Source organism: Panthera pardus, unplaced genomic scaffold, assembly GCF_024362965.1.
Source record: "Panthera pardus isolate Hobbes unplaced genomic scaffold, ASM2436296v1 HiC_scaffold_324, whole genome shotgun sequence".
NCBI classification, from domain to species: Eukaryota; Metazoa; Chordata; class Mammalia; order Carnivora; family Felidae; genus Panthera; species Panthera pardus.
This window is the reverse complement of record NW_026526904.1, coordinates 65,431-87,727: the sequence shown is the minus strand read 5'-3', so window position 1 is coordinate 87,727 and position 22,297 is coordinate 65,431. Positions and strand designations below refer to the sequence as shown.

At 47.1% G+C, this 22,297-nt stretch overlaps 1 protein-coding gene across 16 annotated transcripts in view; it reads left to right on the top strand.

Moving 5' to 3' along the window:
- Window positions 1-21,042, top strand: part of LOC109261226 (protein FAM156A/FAM156B-like) — a 45,342-nt gene extending 24,300 nt beyond the window's left edge. For 6 of the 16 annotated variants that reach the window (XM_019439799.2, XM_019439792.2, XM_019439796.2 and 3 more), the window contains one exon: window positions 16,226-17,660. In XM_019439799.2, coding sequence (XP_019295344.1) covers window positions 16,330-16,986 — 657 coding nt within the window. In that variant the 5' untranslated portion in view covers window positions 16,226-16,329 and the 3' untranslated portion in view covers window positions 16,987-17,660. Of the gene's footprint in view, window positions 1-628; window positions 11,043-16,225; window positions 17,661-18,120; window positions 18,207-18,482 lie in introns of those variants that run through there. The other 10 variants (XM_019439797.2, XM_019439793.2, XM_019439795.2 and 7 more) reach the window with 8 other exon arrangements.
- The last annotated feature ends 1,255 nt before the right edge of the window (window positions 21,043-22,297 follow it).

Below are 22,297 nucleotides of genomic sequence, written 5' to 3'. Positions count from 1 at the left end.
TGAAGATGCTACCCAGGTCAGTGGGATCACTGGCTTCTCTTAGTCTGTCCTTTAGTCAGTCTTCCTGCAACTTTTTTTTTAACAGTGCTTCCAGGATCCCACTATAGTGAAATGAGCCCAATAACAAATCACTAAATCTTTCTCCAGTGTCCTGTTATGTGTCCACCAGACTATAAGTCTTGGATGGGCAGAGATATTTCAAAGAGGGGCTCATGACCTACTCCAAGCCAGTTTCTTGAGGGAAACAAGGTGCCCTACTCAACCCAGAGAAGTGAACACTTAGAGGATAGGATTTTAAGCATGAGACAGGAGAGATGTTTGAGTGAGGGCAGGCAAGTAAGAGATAGGTGGGTTCTCATGTCCATGAACTTCTCCCCAGTCGTTCCTTAAGCCCTGACTGTATTCACACCTGTGCCTGAAAGGCTGCAGATGCAAGACTGTGTTCCTGGGGGAGGGAAATTCACAATGGCATGAGAGATGGGCCAGTGTGTGTGTCCCCTGAGGAGGACAAGGTGCACGCACCAGGCAGGCCCAAGTCAGCCTCGCCGTGGATTCTGCCACGTGAGCAAATAGGCCTGCTCTGGTGTTGGCTTCATGGTGGGAGATCGGGGGGGGGGGGGGGGGGCGGGGAACGTATGCGCCTCACAGTTTGCACAAAGCCCCACAGGAACTGTGGACACCCTCATGCCACCTTCCCCTTTAAAGCAGAATTAGGCATTGAGAGAAGGGGACAGGTTTCCTTTGGGTTCCTTTGGGTGGATGGGGAGATGATAAGGTAGAGAAGCGGGTGGAACAGGGGCACCCTCAGTGGTCAGGTAAGTGGTCTGTGGCAGGTCATCCTGGCACGGCAATGTGAACCCCTTCACCATCTCCTTCCCCCACTGGTGTTCACTGGCTTGCAACAGACCTGCTGACTGAAGGTGTCCTTGTGTTTGGGGCTCACATGGACACTGGGAAAATTGGGTGGCTGCAGTGCCTCCAAGGGTTAGGAGCTGAGAAGGCTGAAGAGAGCAGTGTGTTCAGGGTGAATGGGATGAGGGCCAGGCCTTCCACAAGACTGAGAGGGCGTGGATCTACCCTGAGCAGCGTGGGACTGTCCTGTTCTGCCTTCCCCACAGGTTCCGATCCCCACGATGGGGCAATGGCTCCTCAGCAGGAGGGCTCTGGGGCCTTAAGGACAGTGGGAGTCTCCTGAAGATGGCATGAACCCTTCCAACCTAGAAGGTCTCCCCATTTTGATGGGTGGAGGGCTCTACTGTCTGTCAGACATGTGAGCGGGGGCTTCCCTCCTAGTTGTGGCCTGGGACCAGTGCAGCTGAGTCATTGTCCAGAAACAGCCAATGATGGCAAAACCTGGGGTCATTTATCCCTGGGAAAAGAGGTTCCTCACGTGCCTGGATGGGTGCACTGGGATGGGGGCTAATACTGTGGAGACAGCGGTTTCCAAGAAAGGCTGTCTGTAATTCTGTATTTCAGTCTCTCTGTGCTATTCACTCATGGGGCTGGGTGAGACCTCATTGTGTCTCTAATTGACATGTGTCCTGTATGGAGTGACTTTTTGTGTTCAAAAACAAGATGTCGTTTTACGAGCCATTTTGGGGTCCAGGATTTGAGATGTATGAGCTGTGAGAGGGTCTGTGTCCAGTATGGGAGATCACTGAGCTGTGGAGGGTTGTGTGTCCAAGTGAGAGTTGTCTGGGCTGTTAGGGGTCTCTCCTGGTGAGTGAGGTATGTGATCTGTTTTAGGTGCAGCGTGCAGAATGTAAGTTGTCTGGGGCTGTTCCCATTATGTATTTCAGGAATTAGGGTTTGAGCTCTCCTGAGGGTCTCTGTTGAGGTTGGCATATTTGAGCTCCTGGGGGCCCATATTCTAGGTTGTGAGATTGCAAAGGTTATTTGTCATGGGACAGGAGGTATCTGAGCAAGCTTGTGTTCACGGTACAGGTGTTTTGTGCTGTTTGTGTGTCTACATGCAAGGTTGTCAGCTCTGTGATTGTATGGCATCTGTGTGCAAGGTGTAAGGTCTGTGAGCTATTAAGTTTCTATGTTGCAGGTTGTCAGGTTGCTAAAATGCATGTGGATCTGTATTATAGAATTTATCGCCTCTGAGCTGTTTTGTGTCTCTCCTCATATCTCGAGTTCCATAGGAGTTTGAATTCTGTGGGTGGTTTGATATTGTATGTCCAATGCATTGAGGTCTCCTAGCTGCCTTCTCTTGGGTCTGTATCTCATCCACTCCAGCTTCGAACAACCTGGCTTCCTAGTCTAGGCCATTGAGTCAATGTGGTTGGCTTCCCTCAGTGTGTCAATGGGATATTTTGGGTTTTGAGAGCCATAGTGGGAGGCCCATGAAGTATCTGGGAGTCTGTGTCTAGGGTATGATGCTTCAGAGATCTGGGTCCCAGGGTGAGGAAACTCGCCTCTGTCTTCAGTGCTTTCTTCCAGGGATTGACACTTCTGAGCCACATGAGTGTTTATACCCTGATTAGAGAGCCTTTGTCACACACTGAAGTTCATACTTGAGGTATTTGTGGCCTCTTCCTGATGTTTCAGTCTGACAACTGTCCAGAAAGACAGAGCTTGATCTGAGTTGACTGACTGAACTCGTCTGTTCCAGCTCCTAACAGCCTGTCTTCCTTGTCTAGACCATTGACTCTGTGTGGTTAGCTTCCCTGAGACCCTTCCCTAGGGTTGGGTTCTCCCAATCTCGAGCTTTAGCTTACCTATTTCATACAATCTCAAGTACAGTTTTAAATGTAGTCCATATTCAACTAAAAACAGTAGAACCAGTGCTTCCCTAAAAAAAACTATTCACAAAACATTTTGCTGAATCCCAGGAGGTTCCAGGTAAGACACTCCAATAGGAAGTTGTTCACAATCTGCTCCTTCCAATATGGAATTTTAAAAAATCTTTTCTCTCTGTTACTGGTACCTTGAGAGGCTCGGGCAAGACAGGCCATTCACTTTTAGGTTTTTGACAAAACACCCTAACACTCACACGCGTGTGCACGTAGACACACACACACACACACACACACACACACACACACACACACACGACCCACCCAATACACACATTAGTAGTCAATATAAGGAAATTGTATTGGAAATTTAAATGGAATTCTGTGATTAATTATAAAGCCAAGTTTCTCATCACACTTATATGTCTGCTGCCCAGGATTGGCTGTTTTTCAGCAAACTGGACAACCAAACATGCCTTCTTTTTGTAAATATTATATATTGGAGCTTGTAATCTGATTACAACACTCTAAATAATTGTATACCAGTGTAGGAATGACAGAGCCTATTTTTTGTATGTCACCTCCTAGACAGAATTCCTCAGATGGTTTAATACAGGAGGTGATGCCAAGGAAACAGACTGTTTCTGAACCCGTGGAACACGGACTGGAGCCCAGTTATGGCCTGGGGGCGGGGGGGGGGGTGTCTAGCAATGCCCATGGGAAGTGTCAAACTCGTCTCCACTAAATATGGCATCCTCAATTAGAGAAAGAGAAATATGCCACACACAGGTTGTCAAACCTCAGTTCTGACACTGCAGAGGCAGGCTTCTGAGAAAAACAGCTGTTCTTTCAGAGAGCACTGCTCTTGTGTGGCGCAGAAAGAACGGTGGTCCTGTGACACGAATGCACGCCCGGCTTGTTCTAGGGAGATTCTCCCTCTTTTATTCTTAGGTTCCCGCTTTTGCTCTCATGCATGTTCTTTCCCGGGATCCTGTTCCTTCCATCCCTGCGCCAGCGCACCCCCTCCTATCCTCAGCCCCAGGTCTGAACCCCCACCTCCCCAGAAGAGAAGGGCTAAGACCACCGAGAGGGGAAGTCCTCCCGACTTCCTAGAGAGACCAGCCACAGGAGGAGGGGCTGCGGGACTACGTGTGACATCACAGACATGGGACACTATGGAGAAGCCGGGTGCTCCTTAACCTTCCTCGGGCTGCACGGGGCAGGGAGGGACAACGGGGTGCCCCGGGGCGAAGTGGCTTCCTCTCCGTGGGCCGTGGCGTGGGTACTTGGAATCCGGGACTTGTAACCACGCAGGGAGTAGAGAAGGTTGAACCCACCCCAGAGTGACTGTGGCGCACCTGAGTGACTGCACAGGATACATGTTTCCCGAGGTGGTAGGGAGAGTTTCCAGGCGCTGCGAGTGACGAGTGACGTTGGGTTACTTCCTTTGTAGGGCGCACGTGTGGCAGGAAGTACCACTTTCAGATCTTTGTGTTCTTACCGGTCGTTTTTGCATGCGTGCATACTAGGAAAGAAAAACCAAACTAGTACAGCACCTCACTATTCAGGCTGTTGCAATGCTGAGAGCAGCCCAGATCTGAACATCACACGGTCTGCGCAGGGTGGTTTTGCCTCTTTTCCCCTAAGGATTGAGTAGACCCATTATAGTGGGGGAGATTTAAGGTAGGATGTTTCTGCATTCAGGATTAGTCTCCACGAACAAGAAATGTTTCTCTCTGTGTCTAGCTAGTTTCAGGAGGGCTGACTTCTGATCTCAGTTACATCAGGGAGCTGGAGGGATTGTGTGTCTGCCCCAGTCAGCAAAAGGAGAAAGGTCTGTGTTTGGCCTTGTCGCATGTAAACCCAGGAGCCACCCGACAGACATATGGTAGGGCGTGACAAAGCGTGAGGAGCAAGGCTTTTCTAGGTTAAAGGGGGAAGAGTGGTCTTTTGTGATAAGCCATTTCTGAAACACGAAAGCCTGTCGAGATTTCTTGACTGTGGCTCTCTTCAGGGCTCGAGTGAAGTTCAACATTGTCTGCAGGGTAAAAATGAGCATGGCATGTTTCGTGCCTGTCCAAGCAGATAGCTAGATAAGCAGAGATTCTCTTTTTAACCCTGGAAGTAATCTACACTTGAAGAGCACTTTATAGTTTTAAAAGGTAGTATTTTCTTGATCTAAAAGAAGGAGGCAACCATGAGTCATTATCCTAGAATAGGATCATCATCCTCATCTTACAAATGAGGAAACTGACCACAGGGAGGTGAAGTAACCTGCCCAAAGTCACACAAGGAGTAAGTGATGGGGCCCTGATTCAAATCTTGGTACATATGGCTTCACCACCTGCCTGCAATACAGGCACACACTGTTGGTTTCCAGATCTACACATCCGGCTCTCTCCTGTCCCCTAACTTCACACCTGAGACAACTGACAGGCTCACAGACAGATTGCACTCAACAGGTGCTAGGCACTCTCTGGGACTCTGTAAAGATGACTTTACAGAGAAGAGAACTGTTGGAGAAAGTAGGTCCCAAAGGCTCACCCGCCGCCCTCTGAGGGAGTGAGGCTACAAGAAGAAGACTGGAGGGTCTGAAGGGGGGCTGTGTCTTTGAGGGACAAACTGACAGGCTAACTATCACACGTGATAAACACATTTCTTTTGATTGTTTGTTTTAATGTTTATTTATTTTTGAGAGACAGAGCACTAGCAGGGGAAGGGCAGAGAGTCGGGGAGACACGGAATCCCAAGCAGGCTCCAGGCTCTGAGCTGTCAGCACAGAGTCCAACGTGGGCCCCGAACCCACAAGCCACAAGATCATCACCTGAGCCGAAGTCAGACGCTTAACCTTAACTGACCCACCCAGGTGCCCCTAAACACATTTCTTTGAATTAATTGTTTTTCTTTTAGCACTGCCAAAACACACTGCATGTTGAAAATACACACGGCAGATAAGTAAAGCCAACCAATACATGGATAAGCAGAGAGACTCCCGTTTTGCCTAGGGACCGCCTAACTTGAAAACAGCATTCTGCTGTACAAGTAGAGAACATTATCCTGGACTAAATGAATCAGAAATTAGCTGTGTTTTCTAATTATTAGCATCATTCTCCTATTACAGAGGATGCATCTTAGGCACAGAGAGGCTAGGTCAGCTCCCCCAGGTCACTGAGGTACTAAGTGGTTGAGCCCCACAGGCAACGATACACAACATGTCCAAAAGTGAACGCACCTGCACCCACCCCCACTCCCCATGCATCGGCATCTCCTCCAGTGTTGCCTAACCCAGTGAAAAGCAGCCTTCTACCCAGCTGCTTCGGCCAGCGACTCTTAGAGCCGTCCTTCCTTGCTGCCTCTCTCACCACCCCCTCAAACACCAAGTCCGTCCAGTCCAACCTCCTACGTCCTTCAAAATAAGATCTTGACACTTACTTCCATCACTACAGTTAGTTCCCTAGGCCACATGACCCTCCTCTCTGCTTGATAACTGCCACCAATATTAACCCTTGGCCACAAATTTCTTCATCCCGCTACCTGAGGGACCATTCTTAAATCCTAATCTGGTCTTGTGTACCCTGCTCAAAACTCTGCAGGGTCTTCCTGCTGTTCTTGGGATAACGTCCAGCCTCCTGGACCAGGCACAGCAGGCCTTGCCTACCCTCAAATGCCTCATCTTCAGCAGATGGCCTCCTCCACCCCCACTTCATATTCCAGCCAACTTAAACCTCTTTCTGTTCAGTAGATGGCCACTGGGCTCGGGCACTCTCTCTCCTCCCTGCGTCTCCTGTCCCCAGCCTTCATTTGCCTGATTCCTACTGATGTTCAAGCAAGCTATCAGGTTAAGTAGAGAGCGATTTCCATTTAACCCTAGGAATCCCTGGATGAAACGGCACTGTTAATAAAACTTTTTACTGAAAAGTGATGGAGATTTCATTATAAATTCTCCCAAATAGATGTTTTACCCTGGTTCACAGTGAGTTAATTGGAGATCCAATCTGACAGCACAGTTGTTCTGGAAAAGGCTTCCTTGCTAGGAATAGGATGACACACAGCAAAGATCTCATCTCCTTTCATATGGATCCTTTGATGCACTTGGACACGGAGTTTGGAATGTGTCACAAACTTTCCCAATGTGAAGGGGCCCTGCCTTCCAGTGAGGAGGGATAAGCAGAAACGTGGAAAGAATATGTCACTTTATGGCACCTTTGACCCAAGAAATTAAATGCCTTCCACTACTTCCCTTGGACTTTGTTTTGATAATGTTTCACTCTGAGTTGCAGCCTGAGTTTCTGTTGGGACAAGAGAAAGTGTACTAACTAATCTTCCCTTTACAAGGGGTTTGGTCTGTTAGTCCCTGTGGCCATCAAGGAGGCAAAGATCAGCTGCTGCTCACTATTGGAGCCCTCTAAGGGATCCTGACAGTGCCTTCATAGAACTCCTTAGGGGTCCCTACCAGGTGCCAGAAACCCCTGGAGGAAAGTTTGTCAGTTCCTGTGGGGTCCAGGGGGCAGCAGCACCCCCTGCTGGTTCTGTCTTGTCATAGACTCAACTGTGAGCATTAACCTCATTCACTATAACTCCTCTGCCTAGGCATGAAATGAAGTGTGTCCCTTGGACAAGAGAAAAGATGGAACCACCGGTCCAGCCACCACCACAACCCCCAAACCCGAACCTCAGCCAGAGGCGTGGACTAGAGTCCCAAGGTCCTGGCATACTTGCTCCATGCTGACATGTCCCTCACACAGGGCACCGTGTGACTGTCTCTTCTGCAGCCTGGCTGTTGAGGAGCTCAGCTGTGCTGGTATATACAGTTTTATTACCCAAACACTCAGGTAAGTGTCAAAGCCCACTGTCTGTAGACAAGGAAACAAACGGAAAGGTTTAGGTCGCTGGTGCAGGAAAGGGTGGATCTGGGCATCACACCTCCGTTTCGCCTGACTCCAAAGCCCGACTTTGCACTCACAGTGATATTCCTGGATTGTGTTTCAGCTGCTGAAATGCATATATTGTTCCAGTATTGTATAGTCATCATGGTCCCAACACCTGTCCACCTTGAAATGGAGGTACTCAGCAACCTTGGAGGGTTCTAAGATTTTGTGCCTGTCCTCCGATGAGCTGCCCTGAAGCCAACAGACCTGGAGTCCCTTGGCATGGAAGGCTTGCCTCAGAACCAACAGCCAAGCAGGACTTCAATGTCCAGGGCTCCCCCCATGGAGCGGTACTTTGCCATGTTAGAGAGCCTTTGCAAGCAACCCCACCACCCAAATTAGGTCTCTACCTGTCTCACTGGTGACCAGGTGTTACAAATTGAGAGGCAAGCAGAGGAAGTGCTTTTAGTAGCTGCATCACAGCCGTAGCACTGACCAGACCCCACTGGTGATTTGAAGCCCAGTAGCCCAAGGACTGCAGTCCGACTCTAACTAGGTGTCTCTCTGTTCTTCGGCGTGCGTGTCTGTACACTGTGGGTGAGCAAAGTGCCTGTGTCATCAGCCTCCCCAGCCTTGAGAGGTGTGTCCTGACCAAACACACACACATACACTTAAGTAGGGGTAAGAGGCCCTCCTCTGTGTCCCTAAGGTACTGTGATTTCAATTCTGCCACTGCTCTTCTCACACAATGTGCAGTGGTCATCTGCTTGCAGACTACACCCTGTGTGATCCCTGTGTCCCCACTGAGTCCAGTGAACTGACACATGAATTCAGGTGGTGCTTAGAACATGTTTCTTCAGCGAAGGAGGGACCTTCACCCAGGGTCCTTCATCCCAAAGGGCAGCTCGTGTACCGGTTATGACACAGGAGGATGGAGTAAACGGGACATCTCTGTACTCAGATTCTCTGTGAGGAGGAGGAAGATTGGATCTTTTGTACCATCTCTAATTCCAGAAACTTAAAGAGGCTATAGAGGGATTTTCAATGTGTGGGTCACTGTTGCCCCATCGGCCACAGTTCTGGTCTCACAGTGGAACTTGGGTCAAGATCCTTGGAGCTCCAGGCAACTCAGAGAATGTTTTTCAAGTCCCGAGCGACTGGTGCACAGAGTAGGTGCCCACAGTGATCTGTCCAGTAGGTGGATTGTTGAGTGAATTAAGGCTGCTAGTTAAATATGGGATGCTCTGGCAAGAGCACAAATCGCCTTGGGGGACGGGACATGAACACACGGGTGAAGGCTGTGTCAATCCAGGTGACTGCTGTCAGCCTCACAAGAAGGCGCTCCTCCTCACTGTCCTTCCAGCTCTTTGTCCAAACCTGCCTCTTCTCTAAGTGGTCCTCTCCATGTCCCTTCTCTGCCTAACTTACAGCCCGATACAGGCTGTCATTCGGCATCTGTGATCCTTGGGTGTCCTTTGCAGTCCAGCTGACTGAACAGAAGCTGACTCAGCACAGCAGGATCTAGTGCCTGTCACCCGTTGTTCTCCCCTGCTTTCTGTTAGACTCTCACTCCCTTCCCCTACCCCCCAGCTGCTCCAGCCTTCTGGCAGTATCTGCACTGTTTCTGGAAGCCTCTGCCTCAGACACTTCTTCCCAACTGTTCCCTCTTGACAGGAAAGTCCTGACCCCAGAAATGTGCTTGTCAGATTCCTCTCCCTGTTCACAATGTTTGTTGAAAGGTCACCTCTTCGTGAACCCTGAATTCACACCCTTGGGGATACTTTCTAGGTTCTGCTTTTGGGGCTGACAGATCATCTGGAGAGGCATTGCCAGCAAACGTGCGGGGGCCTGGGTCTAAGAGCCAAAGAGTTTGTCTAGAACCAAAGAGAAGAACCTGGAGAATGTCCTAGTATTCTGACTAAAAGGCAGAGGGGCACCCAAGAAAACGGGAGGTCAAATTATCACCGAAGGCAGGCCAGCCCCTGAGCAGCTCCTCAAATGAGTGGAATTGTGTTCATGCATCACTTGTAGCCTGAACCATGGGCCCTGAATGCTGAGGGAAGATCCCTGCTCTCCAGTAGCCATAGTCTGACCAGAAACTCAGAGGATAAGGCCCTGCCTGCAATAGCTGAGTGCCTGTTGTCTTTGGGGCCACTATGTCCAGACCTGGCCATGCAGCTTCTGTTGTTCTAAGATGGGGATGGCAGTACCTGCCTTCCTTGCTTCCAGGGCTCTTCTGACAAACACAAGATGGAAAGCGCGCACACATACACACACACACACACACACACACACACACACACACAAAGATCAGAGAACTGGAAAGAACCTAGGTCCTTGATGGCGTCACCAGACCCCAGAATATGCCCCGCCTGCACCCACCCTTACTTCTGATTTCATTCTGTGTGATTGTGAATTGCCTTTGTGATTAGACCTGTTTGAGGAGGGGTTTCCTCTTTACTCACAGCACAAAGCAGACTTCTGGATATGGGGAGCATCGTGGGGTTTGGTTTTCTTTTCTGTGGGAGCCATGTCGTGTCGTGGGTAAGGGCACAAGCTCTGTTCCTAAACAACCTTCCTTCCAACTCAGTTCTGCCACTTGCAGTCCTGCCATTTTGAGAAGTGTACCTGGCCCTGTGCCTTACTATCCTCACCTGTGAAATGGGCTTATTATTCTTAATAGTGACAATACCAAGCAGAGAGGGTTGCATTTGTGAATACATAATGAGGTAATGCAAGGATGGTTCACAGAATTGCATCTGCCACATTCCCTATCTTTACACCTACTGATGCTGCCATGGGAGAGGTGGCAGGTCAGGCTTTACACCACGTGAGCTAGAGCAAAGAACATAAAGATCACATTACACGTCTGTGTTCAGCCCTAGAAACTCTCCTCCTCTGCCACACATTCTCATCCTTTGCGTCATGCACGGACGATCCGTCACCAGAGGGCTGACTCTCCCACCTGCGGACCACAAATACACACCGTCTTACACTGTGTGCATCAATCCAGTACACTCCAGTTATGTCCTCAGATAGCCTGCCCTGGTCCTGGTGCCGGGGTGGGGGTGGGGGGTACCCCAGGGCAGGTAACGGAGCACATGATGTTCCCTTACACCCACACGGCATCGGAAGCTGTCTGCATCCTAGTGCCTGCCTTTCTTTCCAGACTCACCTCCCTCCGCCCTAAAATTCGGATTACACTCACACTGGATTCCAGGGCAGACCCTGCCACTTCAGTCTCTCTCCTTCAGCCTCAAATTCCTCCTGGTTAAAGGCAATAATCCTGCCTACTCAAGGTTTGTTGGGAGACCTCCAGGAGGCAACAAATGTAAAACACCTAGCTGACGTTAGCTGGCACATGGAAGGCACTGGATAAGAAACAGCATTATCTATTTCGCTTCTTTAATCCACAGCACCTGGAATGCAAAGGGTAAGATTTCCTCCTTTTATACGGCTGAATAATATCCCATTGTATAGATGTGTCACACTTCCTTTATCCATTCCACTGTTGATTGACAGGATTGTTGTTTCCATTATCCTGGCTACTGCGATTAATGCTGCAGTAAATATGGGAATGCAGACATCTCTGAGAGGCTGGCTTGAGTTCTTTTGGATATATGCCCAGGAGTGGGATGCTGGACCAGATGATGGGTTTTTTGGCGGTTTGTTTGTTTGTTTGTTTGTTTTTAGTTGTTTTGGAGGGGACATCTGGATACGAACAAGATCATATGATAGTTTTAATTTTTTGAGGAACCTCCATACTGTTGTCCATTGTGGCTGCACCAGTTGCGTTCCCACCGACAGTGTACGAGGGTTCCAGTTTTCTGTATACTCTCCAACACTTGTGATCTGCTCTTTGTTAGTTTGTTTGACAATAACCATCCTCACGTGTCACATGTGTGACGTGACATCTCATTGTGGTTTTGATTTGCCTTTCCCTAATGCTTAGTGAAGGGGAGCATCATTTCATATACCTTTTGGCCATTTGTATGTCTTCTTTGGAGAAATGTCTATTCAAATCCTTTGCATATTTTTAAATTGGTTTGTTTGTTTTCTTACTATTGAGTTAGAAAAGTTTATTATAAATATTGAAAATTAACCCTTATCAGATACATGGTTTGCACATCTCTGCCCATTTTGTAGATTGCTTTTTCAGTTTGTTGATGTTTTCCTTTGCTGTGCAGAAGCTTTTAAGTTTGATGTAGTCCCACTTGGCCGTTTTTGCTTTTTCATGACTGTGCTTTTGGTGTCGTTTCCATGAAATCACTTGCCAAGACCTGTGTCACACAGATGTTCCTTTATGTTTTCTTCCAGGAAGTTTTACAGTGTCACGTCTTATACTTAATCTTCAATCCCTTTGGGGTTGATTTTTGTGTGTGGTGTAACGTAGGGTCCAATATCGTCCTTTTTGCACGTGGGTGTCCAGGTTTCCCGGCACCATTTGTCCAAGAGACTGTCCTTTCCCCATTGCGTATTATTGGCACCCTTGTCAAGATCAGCTGACTGTACATGCGTGGGTCTATTTCTGGGTTCTCTTCTGTCCCATTGGCCAGTGTCTGTCTTTCTGTCACTACCATACTGATTTACTTACTGTAGCCTTGAAATATGTTTTGAAATGAGGAGGGTGGGTACCTCCAACTTTGTTCTTCCTGCAGGTTGCCTTGGCTGTTCTGGGTCTTCTGTTGTTTCATATGCATTTTAGGATTGTTTTTCTAAACTTGTTTTTCTAAAATTGTTTACTGAAAAATGCCATTTGGTTTTGAGAGGAATAGCATTGAGGCTATCATTTTTCTTTTTAATCTTTCATCTTCAACTATAGATTACATTGATTGATTAATCAGTTATATTCTAAATCTGAGGATTGCATTAGTTGGTTTTCAATTATTGAACCACCTTTGCTTTCCTGAGCTAGCCCACTTGATCATGCTGTTTTTCCTTTGAATATGTTGCTGGATTCCATCTGCTAGTATTTTGTTGAGGAATTTTGTTCTTGTGCTAAGGAAGAATATTGGTCAGTACTTTTCTTGGTATCAGTGAAATGCTAGCCTCATAAAATCACTTGCAAGTATTTCCCCCACTTCTGTTTCCTGGAGGACATTGTGTAGAATTTGTGTGTGAGTGTTTTTATTCCTGTCGATATTTGGTAGAATTCACTGGTGATACCATGTGGGATTTTCATCATAGGCTTTTAACAACTGATTCAGTTTCTGTAAATGGCACTGAAATATGCATGTTCTTTCACCTTGGGTAAGTTTTGGTGGTTTATGGTTTTTGAGTAATCAATCCATTTGCACATTGTTGCATTTATGTATGGAGATTTTCATGTAATATTAATAATATCGTTTCTCTCATATTTCCTGGGTCTCTAGTGAAATCTCCTCTTTCATTCCTCTTGTTAGTAACTAATTTCTTCTCTTTCTCTCTCTCTGTCTCTCTCTCTTTCCAGTTTTATTGAGATATAATTGACAGCACTGGATAAGGTATAAAGGATAATAATCAGACTCACATATATCATGAAATGGTTACCATAGTAAGTTTAGTTGACATCCACCATCTCAGAGACACAAAAAGAAGAAAAAGAAACCAATGTTTTCCTTGTGAAGAGAACTCTTAGGATTTACTCTCTTAACAGTTTCATTTATATCACATAGCAGTGTTAACTATAGTCATCATGTTGTACATTATATTTCGTTATTTATCTTATTTTTCTTATACCTGGAAGTTTGTTTCTTTTGGCCATCATCCTCCAATTTTCTTCTCCCTCCCCAAATCACCACCTCTGACAACCACAAATCTGATAGCTTTTTCTGTATATTTGGAAGTTTCCTTTTCAATTCCATACATAAGTGAGATAATGCCCTCAAGGTCCAACTATGTTGTCACAAATAGCAGGATTTCCTCCTTTTTATGGCCAGATAGTGTGTGTGTGTGTGTGTGTGTGTGTGTGTGTGTGTGTGTGTGTGTCTGCCTGCCTGCGTGTCTGTGTATTTACTTGATCCATTTATCCATCAAAGATGCTTAGGCTGTGTCGATATCTTGGCTATTGTAAATAATACTGCTATGGACATAGGGGTAAAGATACATCTTTGACATTGTGGTTTCATTTCCTTCAGATATACTATCAGAAGTGGAATGTCTGTATCATATGGTAGTTCTATTTTTAATTTTTTGAGAAACCTCCATACTGTTTTCCATAGTGGCTGCACCAATTTACATTCCCACCAAAAGTACACAAGTATTCTTTATTCTGCGCATGGAAGCTGGCATTTTTATCTCTTGTATTTTTGATGCTAGCCATTCTAACAGGTGTGAGGTGATACCTCATTGTGCTTTTTATTTGCATTTCCCTGATGATTGGTGGTTTGCAGCAGCTTTTCCTGTACCCATTGGCCATTTGTACGTCATCTTTAGAAAAATGTCTGTTCATAGCCTTTACCCATTTTTACTTTATTTTATTTTATTTTATTTTATTTTATTTTATTTTATTTTATTTTTTTAATGTTTATTTATTTTTGACACACAGAGAGAGACAGAGCATGAGCAGGGGCGAGGACAGAGAGGGAGAGGGAGACAGAATCAGAAGCAGGCCCCAGGCTCTGCGCTGTCAGCACAGAGCCCGACGCGGGGCTCGAACTCACCGCGAGATCATGACCTGAGCTGAAGTTGGATGCTCAACCGACTGAGCCACCCAGGCGCCCCACCTTTACCCATTTTTAAATTCGATGATTAGTTGTTGTTGTTGTTGGTTTTTTTTTCAGTTTATTTTGTTTTGTTTTTGCTGTGGAGATGTATGAGTTCTTTATATTTTGGATATTAAATCCTTGTCAGATATACGGTTTGCAAATATTTTGTCCCATTCCATATGTTGTCTTTTCACCTTGGTGGTTTCCTTAGTGTGTAGCTTTTTAGTTAGATATAGCCCCACTTGTTTTTGATTTTGTTGTTTGTGCCTTGGGTGGTATATCCAAAAATCCATTGCCAAGACCCGTGTCAGGGAGCTTTGTCGTTATGTATTCTTCTAGCAGTTTTAGTTTCCAGTCTTACATTTAAGCCTTTAATCCATTTCAAGCTAACTTTTGTGAGTGTAAGATAGGAATCCAGCTTTATTCTTTTACATGTGAATAGTCCATTCTCCCAGCAGCATTTATTGAAGAGACTGTCTCTTTATCCATTGAGTATTCTTGACTCTGTTGTCAAATATTAGTTGGCCATACATGCATGGGGTTACTTCTAGGCTCTCGATTCTGTTCTGTTAGCCCACGTGTCAGTTCTTATGCCAGTAACACACTGTTCTTATTACTCTAGCTGTGTAGTATGGCTAGAAGTCAGAAGTGTGATGTGTCTTCTTTGCTCTTCTCTTTTTTTTTCTTCTTCAGTCCTGTAGAGGTTTATCAATTTTATTGATTATTTCAAAGAAGCAACTCTTTAAAAAAACGTTTACTTATTTATTTTGGGAGATAAAGAGCATGTGAGCGGGGAAGGGGCAGAGAGAGAGGGAGAGAGAGAATCCTAAGCAGGCTGTACAATGTCAGCCCAGAGCCTGACATGTGGCTCAATCCCACGAACCTCGAGATCATGACCTGAGCTGAAATCAAGTGTCAGACGCCTGACTGAGCCCGCCAGCACCCCATCAAAGAAGCAACTTTTTTTTTTAACGTTTATTTATTTCTGAGACAGAGAGAGACAGAGCATGAACAGGGGAGGGTCAGAGAGAGAGGGAGACACAGAATCTGAAACAGGCTCCAGGCTCCGAGCTGTCAGCACAGAGCCCGACGGGGGGCTCGAACTCACGGACCGCGAGATCATGACCTGAGCCGAAGTCGGACGCCTAACCGACTGAACCACCCAGGCGCCCCAAAGAAGCAACTTTTAATTTGAGTTTCTCTAATCTGTCTTGTTAGAAATTTCATTGATCTCTGTTCTTGTATTTTAGTAAAATTCTTACTGCTGCTTACTGAGGATTACGAAATGACTTCCCTAGGTTTGAACATCCTTTTTACCTAGATAAAAGCCAGTGAAAATTCAAAAGAATGTGTCACCATGGTGGAAATTTTAGCCATTGTCTCCTTTTGGAAAGTACATGGACACTTACGAGTATAGCAGATGCTGGTCACACATGGAGTGTTCTTAAAATTATGCTTGAATGGTTATAAAAAGTCGGCAGGGTTGACTGAGCTTGCGCCACGCTTCAGGCTCCCTATTCATTCATTCTCTGTCGTCTCTCTCTGTCTCTCTGTCTCTCTCTGTCTCTCTCTCCCCCCCCCCCCCCTTGCTCACTCGCGCCCTCTGTCTCTCTCTTTCAACAACAACAACAACAACAACAACAACAACAACAAAAAGTGGGCAGGGGATTCACATGGTTGACTGCAGGGCACCATTTTTCATTACCTGTGATGTGGTTTTGATGATTAATCTCATGCCTGAGATCCTGATTATATGCCATCCGAATTCTGAGTTTGGAAATGTATACTCTTATTTAAAGCCCAGAACCATCGTAGGGAGTAGGGCTCATTATTATCCCCATTTAACAGATAGGAAGCTGAGGCTCAGAAACGTTAAGTCAGATGAATAATAACGGAGTTTTCTTTCTTCTTTTATCACCATTTGATGTAGTCTGGGTCCTTCTGGCCACACACCTCCCTTGCTAGCTTCCAGCTCTTTGATAACCTTTGTCTTCAGCTTCCTGTCTAGACCAAGGGCCAGGTGGAGCTGTGAGCATGGACCACACCTCCATGGATCCACTCCGGAAATGCAGCTCAACACTGATTTCTGAGTCTTCCCCGATGATCTCTGAAGAGACCTCCCGGGAAGTCACGGCAGCCTCCTCTCCTTCCTTCTCGGAACTGCTTATGATGGGCCTGGGTGACCTCAAAACCAGTCCTGGCACCAAATACCCTGCCCCTCTTCCAGAGGGGCTGCTCCAGCAGCGCTACAGAGATGAGAAAACCCTACAAGAGAGGCGGTGGGAAAGGTCAGCGTCCCCTCAGAGGAAGAAAACCCTTCTGGGGCACATGAGACGGCGGCACCTCGATCAGGTGGCACCTTATCGGGTGGAGAGGAAAGCCAGGATCTCCTCCTCAGGTGATAGAGATCAGAACAGATTCAGATGCGAATGTCGATACTGCCAGAGCCATAGGCCAAATGTCTCTGGGATGTCTGCAGAGAGGAAAGGGGCCCCCCATGCTTCCTCCTGGGAGACACTGGTACAGGGCCTCAGCGGCTTGACCCTCAGCCTGAGCACCAGCCGACCTGGCCTGCTGCCCGAAGGGGTGCTCCAACAGCAGGAAAGAGACGAGAAGCTCCAACTGGAGATGCAGCAGGAAAGCAAAAGGATGTTTCAGAGGCTCCTAAAGCAGTGGTTGAAAGAAAACTGAGGCTCTCATCCTCACGTGACACAGGTCTGAATGGCTCCAGACATGATCCTGAGCGTGGATTTCTTTTGGGGACCAACCAGTAAGCAGTCGTCAGAGAAGTGACAAGAGCAGCGTTGATGACTGAAAATTCGATCGGCGTGAGCCCTCATCCAATCCCAGGAAGGTCCTGTCTTTCCTACCTTGAATTTGTGGATCCCTGTGGGGCTTTCTATGGGACACCGCATACCCCAGGGGTCCGCAACTTCCTTATTATGGCTCCCGTGATGCATGTTGTCACTTTCCCACCCCGAACTCTGCCTCTCCTCCCTGCCTTGTTGTCAGTACAGTAGAGAGCTTCTCTGTAGCATGAATGCCCCATTGTCGATGGCCATGTGCTTTTGTGCCATTTCACGGACTGCCTCCCAGCAGCAGCACTGGTCTGCTGGAATGGATGTGTGCTGAACGGAGATCCACTTTCAAGAGACTGACGCTAAAGGAGGTGCAGAAAGGGACCTGGAACTGGAACTTGGTGGTTCACTATTGTGTTGTCTGTGTAAGCCGTTATGAGTATGCTGAGCTAAATGTAGAACATTGTTTCCCTGCTTTATAACACGGATGGTATTCCCCTCGAAGGAATTTCTGACCCGTTACCTCATCATCCTTGCCAAATAAATATACATATAAAAAAAACCTAACTTTTGCATTCAGGTTCTTTATCCATATTGGGTTGTTCTTTGTCAGGTGTGAGGTCGCCGCATTTAAATTCTAGAGCAGCAGATCACAGTTTATCAGGAGGTTTGGAGCCAGGCCTAGAGGGCACCAGGGAACACCATCGAGTCACCGTTTGCAGCCCTGCAGCACGAGCAGCCTTCGGATCATCCGGGCAGAGCAAGTTGAAGAGTCTTCCTGCCCACAGAGAGCTGGAAGCACAGCCCACCGCCCACGGTATGAGGTCCTGGGGGGATGGTGCCGGCCCCCCTGGCGTAGCATCTCCAGGGGCTGTACCTTGTTGCCCGGTATCCCTGGGTTGGGGAATGCGAACAGCAGTTTCATGCCTGCATCACGGAGTCATTTCAGAGTCGTTTTGGGACTTACATGTGTGCCTTTTCATTTCAGGAGGCATTAATGAGGCATCATCCTTCTTCCTCCCCACAGATCCAGTGCTGTGTAACCCAGGAAGTGCCCGTGCAGTCCCTCTGAACTACAGAGAAAGTCTGCTTGCGCCCAGTCTCCGTAATTAGGTAATGTCCAGAGCTGTGTTGCTGCAAACATCTGTGAGTCTTCTGCAGACAGAAGTGGCTTCAGAGCAGGTGTGTTTATTATGTTCTGAACGTGTGATCTCTCCAGAGAGCTTGGTGCTCAGGTGACCCTGCCAGGCTCGTGTCCCACTTGACAGGAGAAGGTAAACAAAGCAGGGATGTTCTTCCTTGAAACTCTGAGGCCTAAATTTACACTGGTCGTTTGGGGTGTGGTTAGCAGGATAACATGCGCATTTCACTTTATTGATCTTCTCCTAGGTATCAGACAGTATTCTACATGTCTCCATACATCAGCTTATGGAATCCACTCCCAGAACCCATCATTGAGCAAGACTTCGATCTCACTTTGTGTGTGAAAAGCAGAGTACAGAGAGGTCAGGTGAGTTGCTCAGTGTCGCAGAGGCACTGAAGGAGAGGGTGACAGGCAAACCTAGGCGGACTGAATTCAGAACATGACTCCTAACCAGCTCACCAACGTTAACCTCTATAGAGGCCGGGGGTGAAGTGCGGAGAACCAGTGACTTTGGTGGACGTTTCCCAGCTGGAAGCCTCAGGTCTGGTAAGATACCTCCTTGAATCCTCCCCATAATGCACTAGGGCAGGGGCACTCCTACCCACCTGGCAGAGTTCAAGGAAGTCATAAAGAGATGGCTTTACTGCAGCAGCCACACCAACCACAGACAGATGTTTAGCCACTCGTTAAGGTTTCATCGTCTCACCCTTGCCTCCCCCACTCCATGCAAGGCTGGCTGCTGGGGTGGGGAAGTTTGGAGTAATCACAAGACAATCCTGGCCCTCGGGATTGAGCCTTTAATCAGGGAGACCTGTAACGCCCATACATGTGGCAAAGAGCCGTCATGGAGCCCCTCTGTGGCTCTGTGGCCAGGGGACGAGAGGGGTGGGAAGGAACGGGGTGGGGCAGTGTGGATGTGGGGCTTGCTGAAGGTGCTCCTGACCACACTTACTCATGGCCTGCACTGGGGCACATGGGGAATGGGTGGGCAGGTGTGACTGACAGACCCAGTGGTACCATCCCACCCCTGCCTCAAAGTCATTGTCCCCTTGCCCACATACCAAGTGTATGTGGGTATCTGGGGGTCCCATCTGAGTCGGCACACGGTCCCAAGTTATAGACTAGGAGATGGAATCCACTAATGTCCAGAGATGTTCAGCATGTCAAATTCTGCATTTTTTAAATGTTTATTTTTGAGAGAGAGAGAGAGAGAGAGAGGGAGAGGGAGAGAGAGGATACAAAGTGGGAGTGGGGGAGGGGCAGAGAGAGAGGGAGACACAGAATCTGAAGCATCAGCATGTCAAATTCTAGGCAAGAGGCAGAGGGAGAACCACCAGGAGGCAAGAAATACAGGGAGAGCATGGGGGTAGAGTGGAATGCTCAAATCAGAAATCTCAATGTACCTATCACAAGTAAAGAAATTGAATTTGTTATTTAACAACCTTCCCACTGGGGCACCTGGGTGGCTCAGTCAGCTGAGTGTCTGACTCATGGGATCGAGCCCTACTGTCAGTGCAGAGCCTGCTTGGGATTCTCTCTTTCCCTCTCTCTGACCCTGCTCCACATTCTCTCTCTGTCTCTGTCTCTGTCTCTCTCTCTCAAAATGAATAAATTTTAAAAATTGATTTAAAAACCTTCCCACAGAGAAAAGCCCTGGGCCTGCTGGCCTCATTGCTAAGTTCTGTTAAACTATAGGAAGAGATAATATCCATCCCTCATAGGCTGTTCCAGATAGGAGGAAGGAACATTTCCTAACTCATCCATGAGGACAATATTACCCTGCACCAAAGCCACACATGACAACACAAGAAACTATACACCAATATCTATCATTAACATCCATACATAAATCCTCAACAGAATAGCATATCAAATCCAACAACATTTGCAAGGGGAAAACCAGCTAACCAAGTGAGATTTATCCCAGGGTTGCAATATCGCTTTAACATTCAAAATACAGTTCGGGTCAACCAGCATAGTAATATAATGAGGACAGAAACCATGTGATCATGTTGATGGACAAAGACATTTGACAAAATTCGAGGCCCATTCGTGATAAAAATGCTCGTCCAACTAGGGACAGAAGGGGACGTCCTCATTCTGATAGGGCTATCTACAAGAAAAATATGTCTCCTGTCACATATTTATTAGTGAATGAATGCTTTCCCGCTGAGATCCAGACCAAGGCAAGGATGGCGGTTCCCACCATTTCTGCCCAACATTGACTGAAAGTTTCAGCCAGTGCAATCATGCAAGGCAAAGGAACGAAAACATGGAGAAACTGGACACGAAAACTATGTCCAAGCAAAAACTTGTACTCAGATGTTCACAGCAGCATTATTCATAATCGCCAGAGAGCAAAACAGTGTAAAAAAGTCTGTCAGCTGGTCAATAGATAATCGAAATGTGGCAACCCATGCAGTAAGATGCCACTGATCTATGAAAAGGGATGAACTTCTGATTTCTGCTACAACATGGATGAGCCCCCAGAGTGTTCAGCTACATGAAAGACACAGACACGAGAGTCCACTTAAAGCAGGAGTCAGTTTCTAGGAAATGCCCAGAAAGTGCAAACCTACAGAGATAGAAATTACATTAGACTCTGCCTCGGCCTGGAGGTAGTAGTGGGAAGTGAGCGCTGACGGGTACACAGGGTCTTTCTGGAGAGAAGGAAATGTTCTAAAACTGAACTGTGGCAATGGCTGCACGACTCTGTACATTTACTACAAGTCACTGCATTGGACTCTCTAACTGGGTGACACTGGTGTGTAATTAGAGCCCAATAAAGCCCTTTGGAAAATGTAATGCAAATGTCTAAGTAAGTCATGGTGGAAAAGGTATGCCATTGATTTTATAACACTAAGGAACTGTCCCATCTCCCTTTCCATGTTCTGGGTCCTGCCTGCACGACCCATCATCACCTGCCTCCTCCCTGTGGGTGAGGTGCTCCCACCAGAATGAGTCACTGTGCACATCACAAAGGAATGCTGCTGCGTGCACACGTCTGTGTGAGTGTGTGTGTCTGTGTCTGTGTGTGTGTGCGCTCATGCGCAGGCACCCGCTGGGTGAACTTAATGGTTGGCTCAGAAATCCGTGGCTGGGGTCAGGCTCCTAGGGTCCATCCTGCATCTGAAAACCCACTTAGGAGTTTTCCTTTCTTCAGGAATCCCATGGACCTGGCTGCAGTTTCCCTGGTAACCAGCCTCATCCTTAGCTTTAACTTCCGGCCACAGGAAGATGTGTAGAGTGGGGAGGGGTGTTGTCCGCCCCCCACTGGGCCCCCTGCCGCACTCAGCAACCCAGTGTGGAGACACAGCAGAGAGGTAACCAAGACAATGGAAATCCCACTGCCTCAAGGCCCTTCCCTCTCCCCTCTGCCTGCCTGTCATGTAAAGAAGGGGACGCAGATGCATAAACACACTCCTCCGTCCTGTAATTGTTCTAAGTGTGGCTGTAAAATAAATATGTCACAAACAGCTCCTGACTAATAAATACAGAAAGCAAACTGATGGCTGCTGCAGGGAAGGGGGTGGGTGGATGGGACAAATGGGTGAAGGGGAGTGGGAGATACAGGCCTTCAGAGAAGGAGGAATGAATAAGTCATTGCATCAGAGGCATAGCACAGGGAATGTCGTCAATTGCTGTCGTAGCATTGTATGGTGACAGATAGTGGCTACACTTGTGGTGAGCAGAGCATAACACTAGACATGTTAAGTCCCTGTGATATACACCTGTGACTAATGTAACATTGTGTGTCAACTTTACTCATGTAAAAAAAAAATAGCTCTTGAAAGAAGACACATAAGGAATTTTTGTTTTTAAATTTCAGTAGTAACACACATGGCTCTAAAGTTCAAGATTCTATTTAAACCAGGACAGGTGAAGCTCAGAGATGCTTCTCAACATCATCTGTGCATCAGATCTTTCCTGGAGCAGTTTAGAATGACTCAACACCTAAAAAACAGACAATCCAATAAATATGGGCAGAAGTCATGAACACACATTTCTGCAAAGAAGACATACTGACGGTTAATGGGCATATGAATAGATAATAGGTACC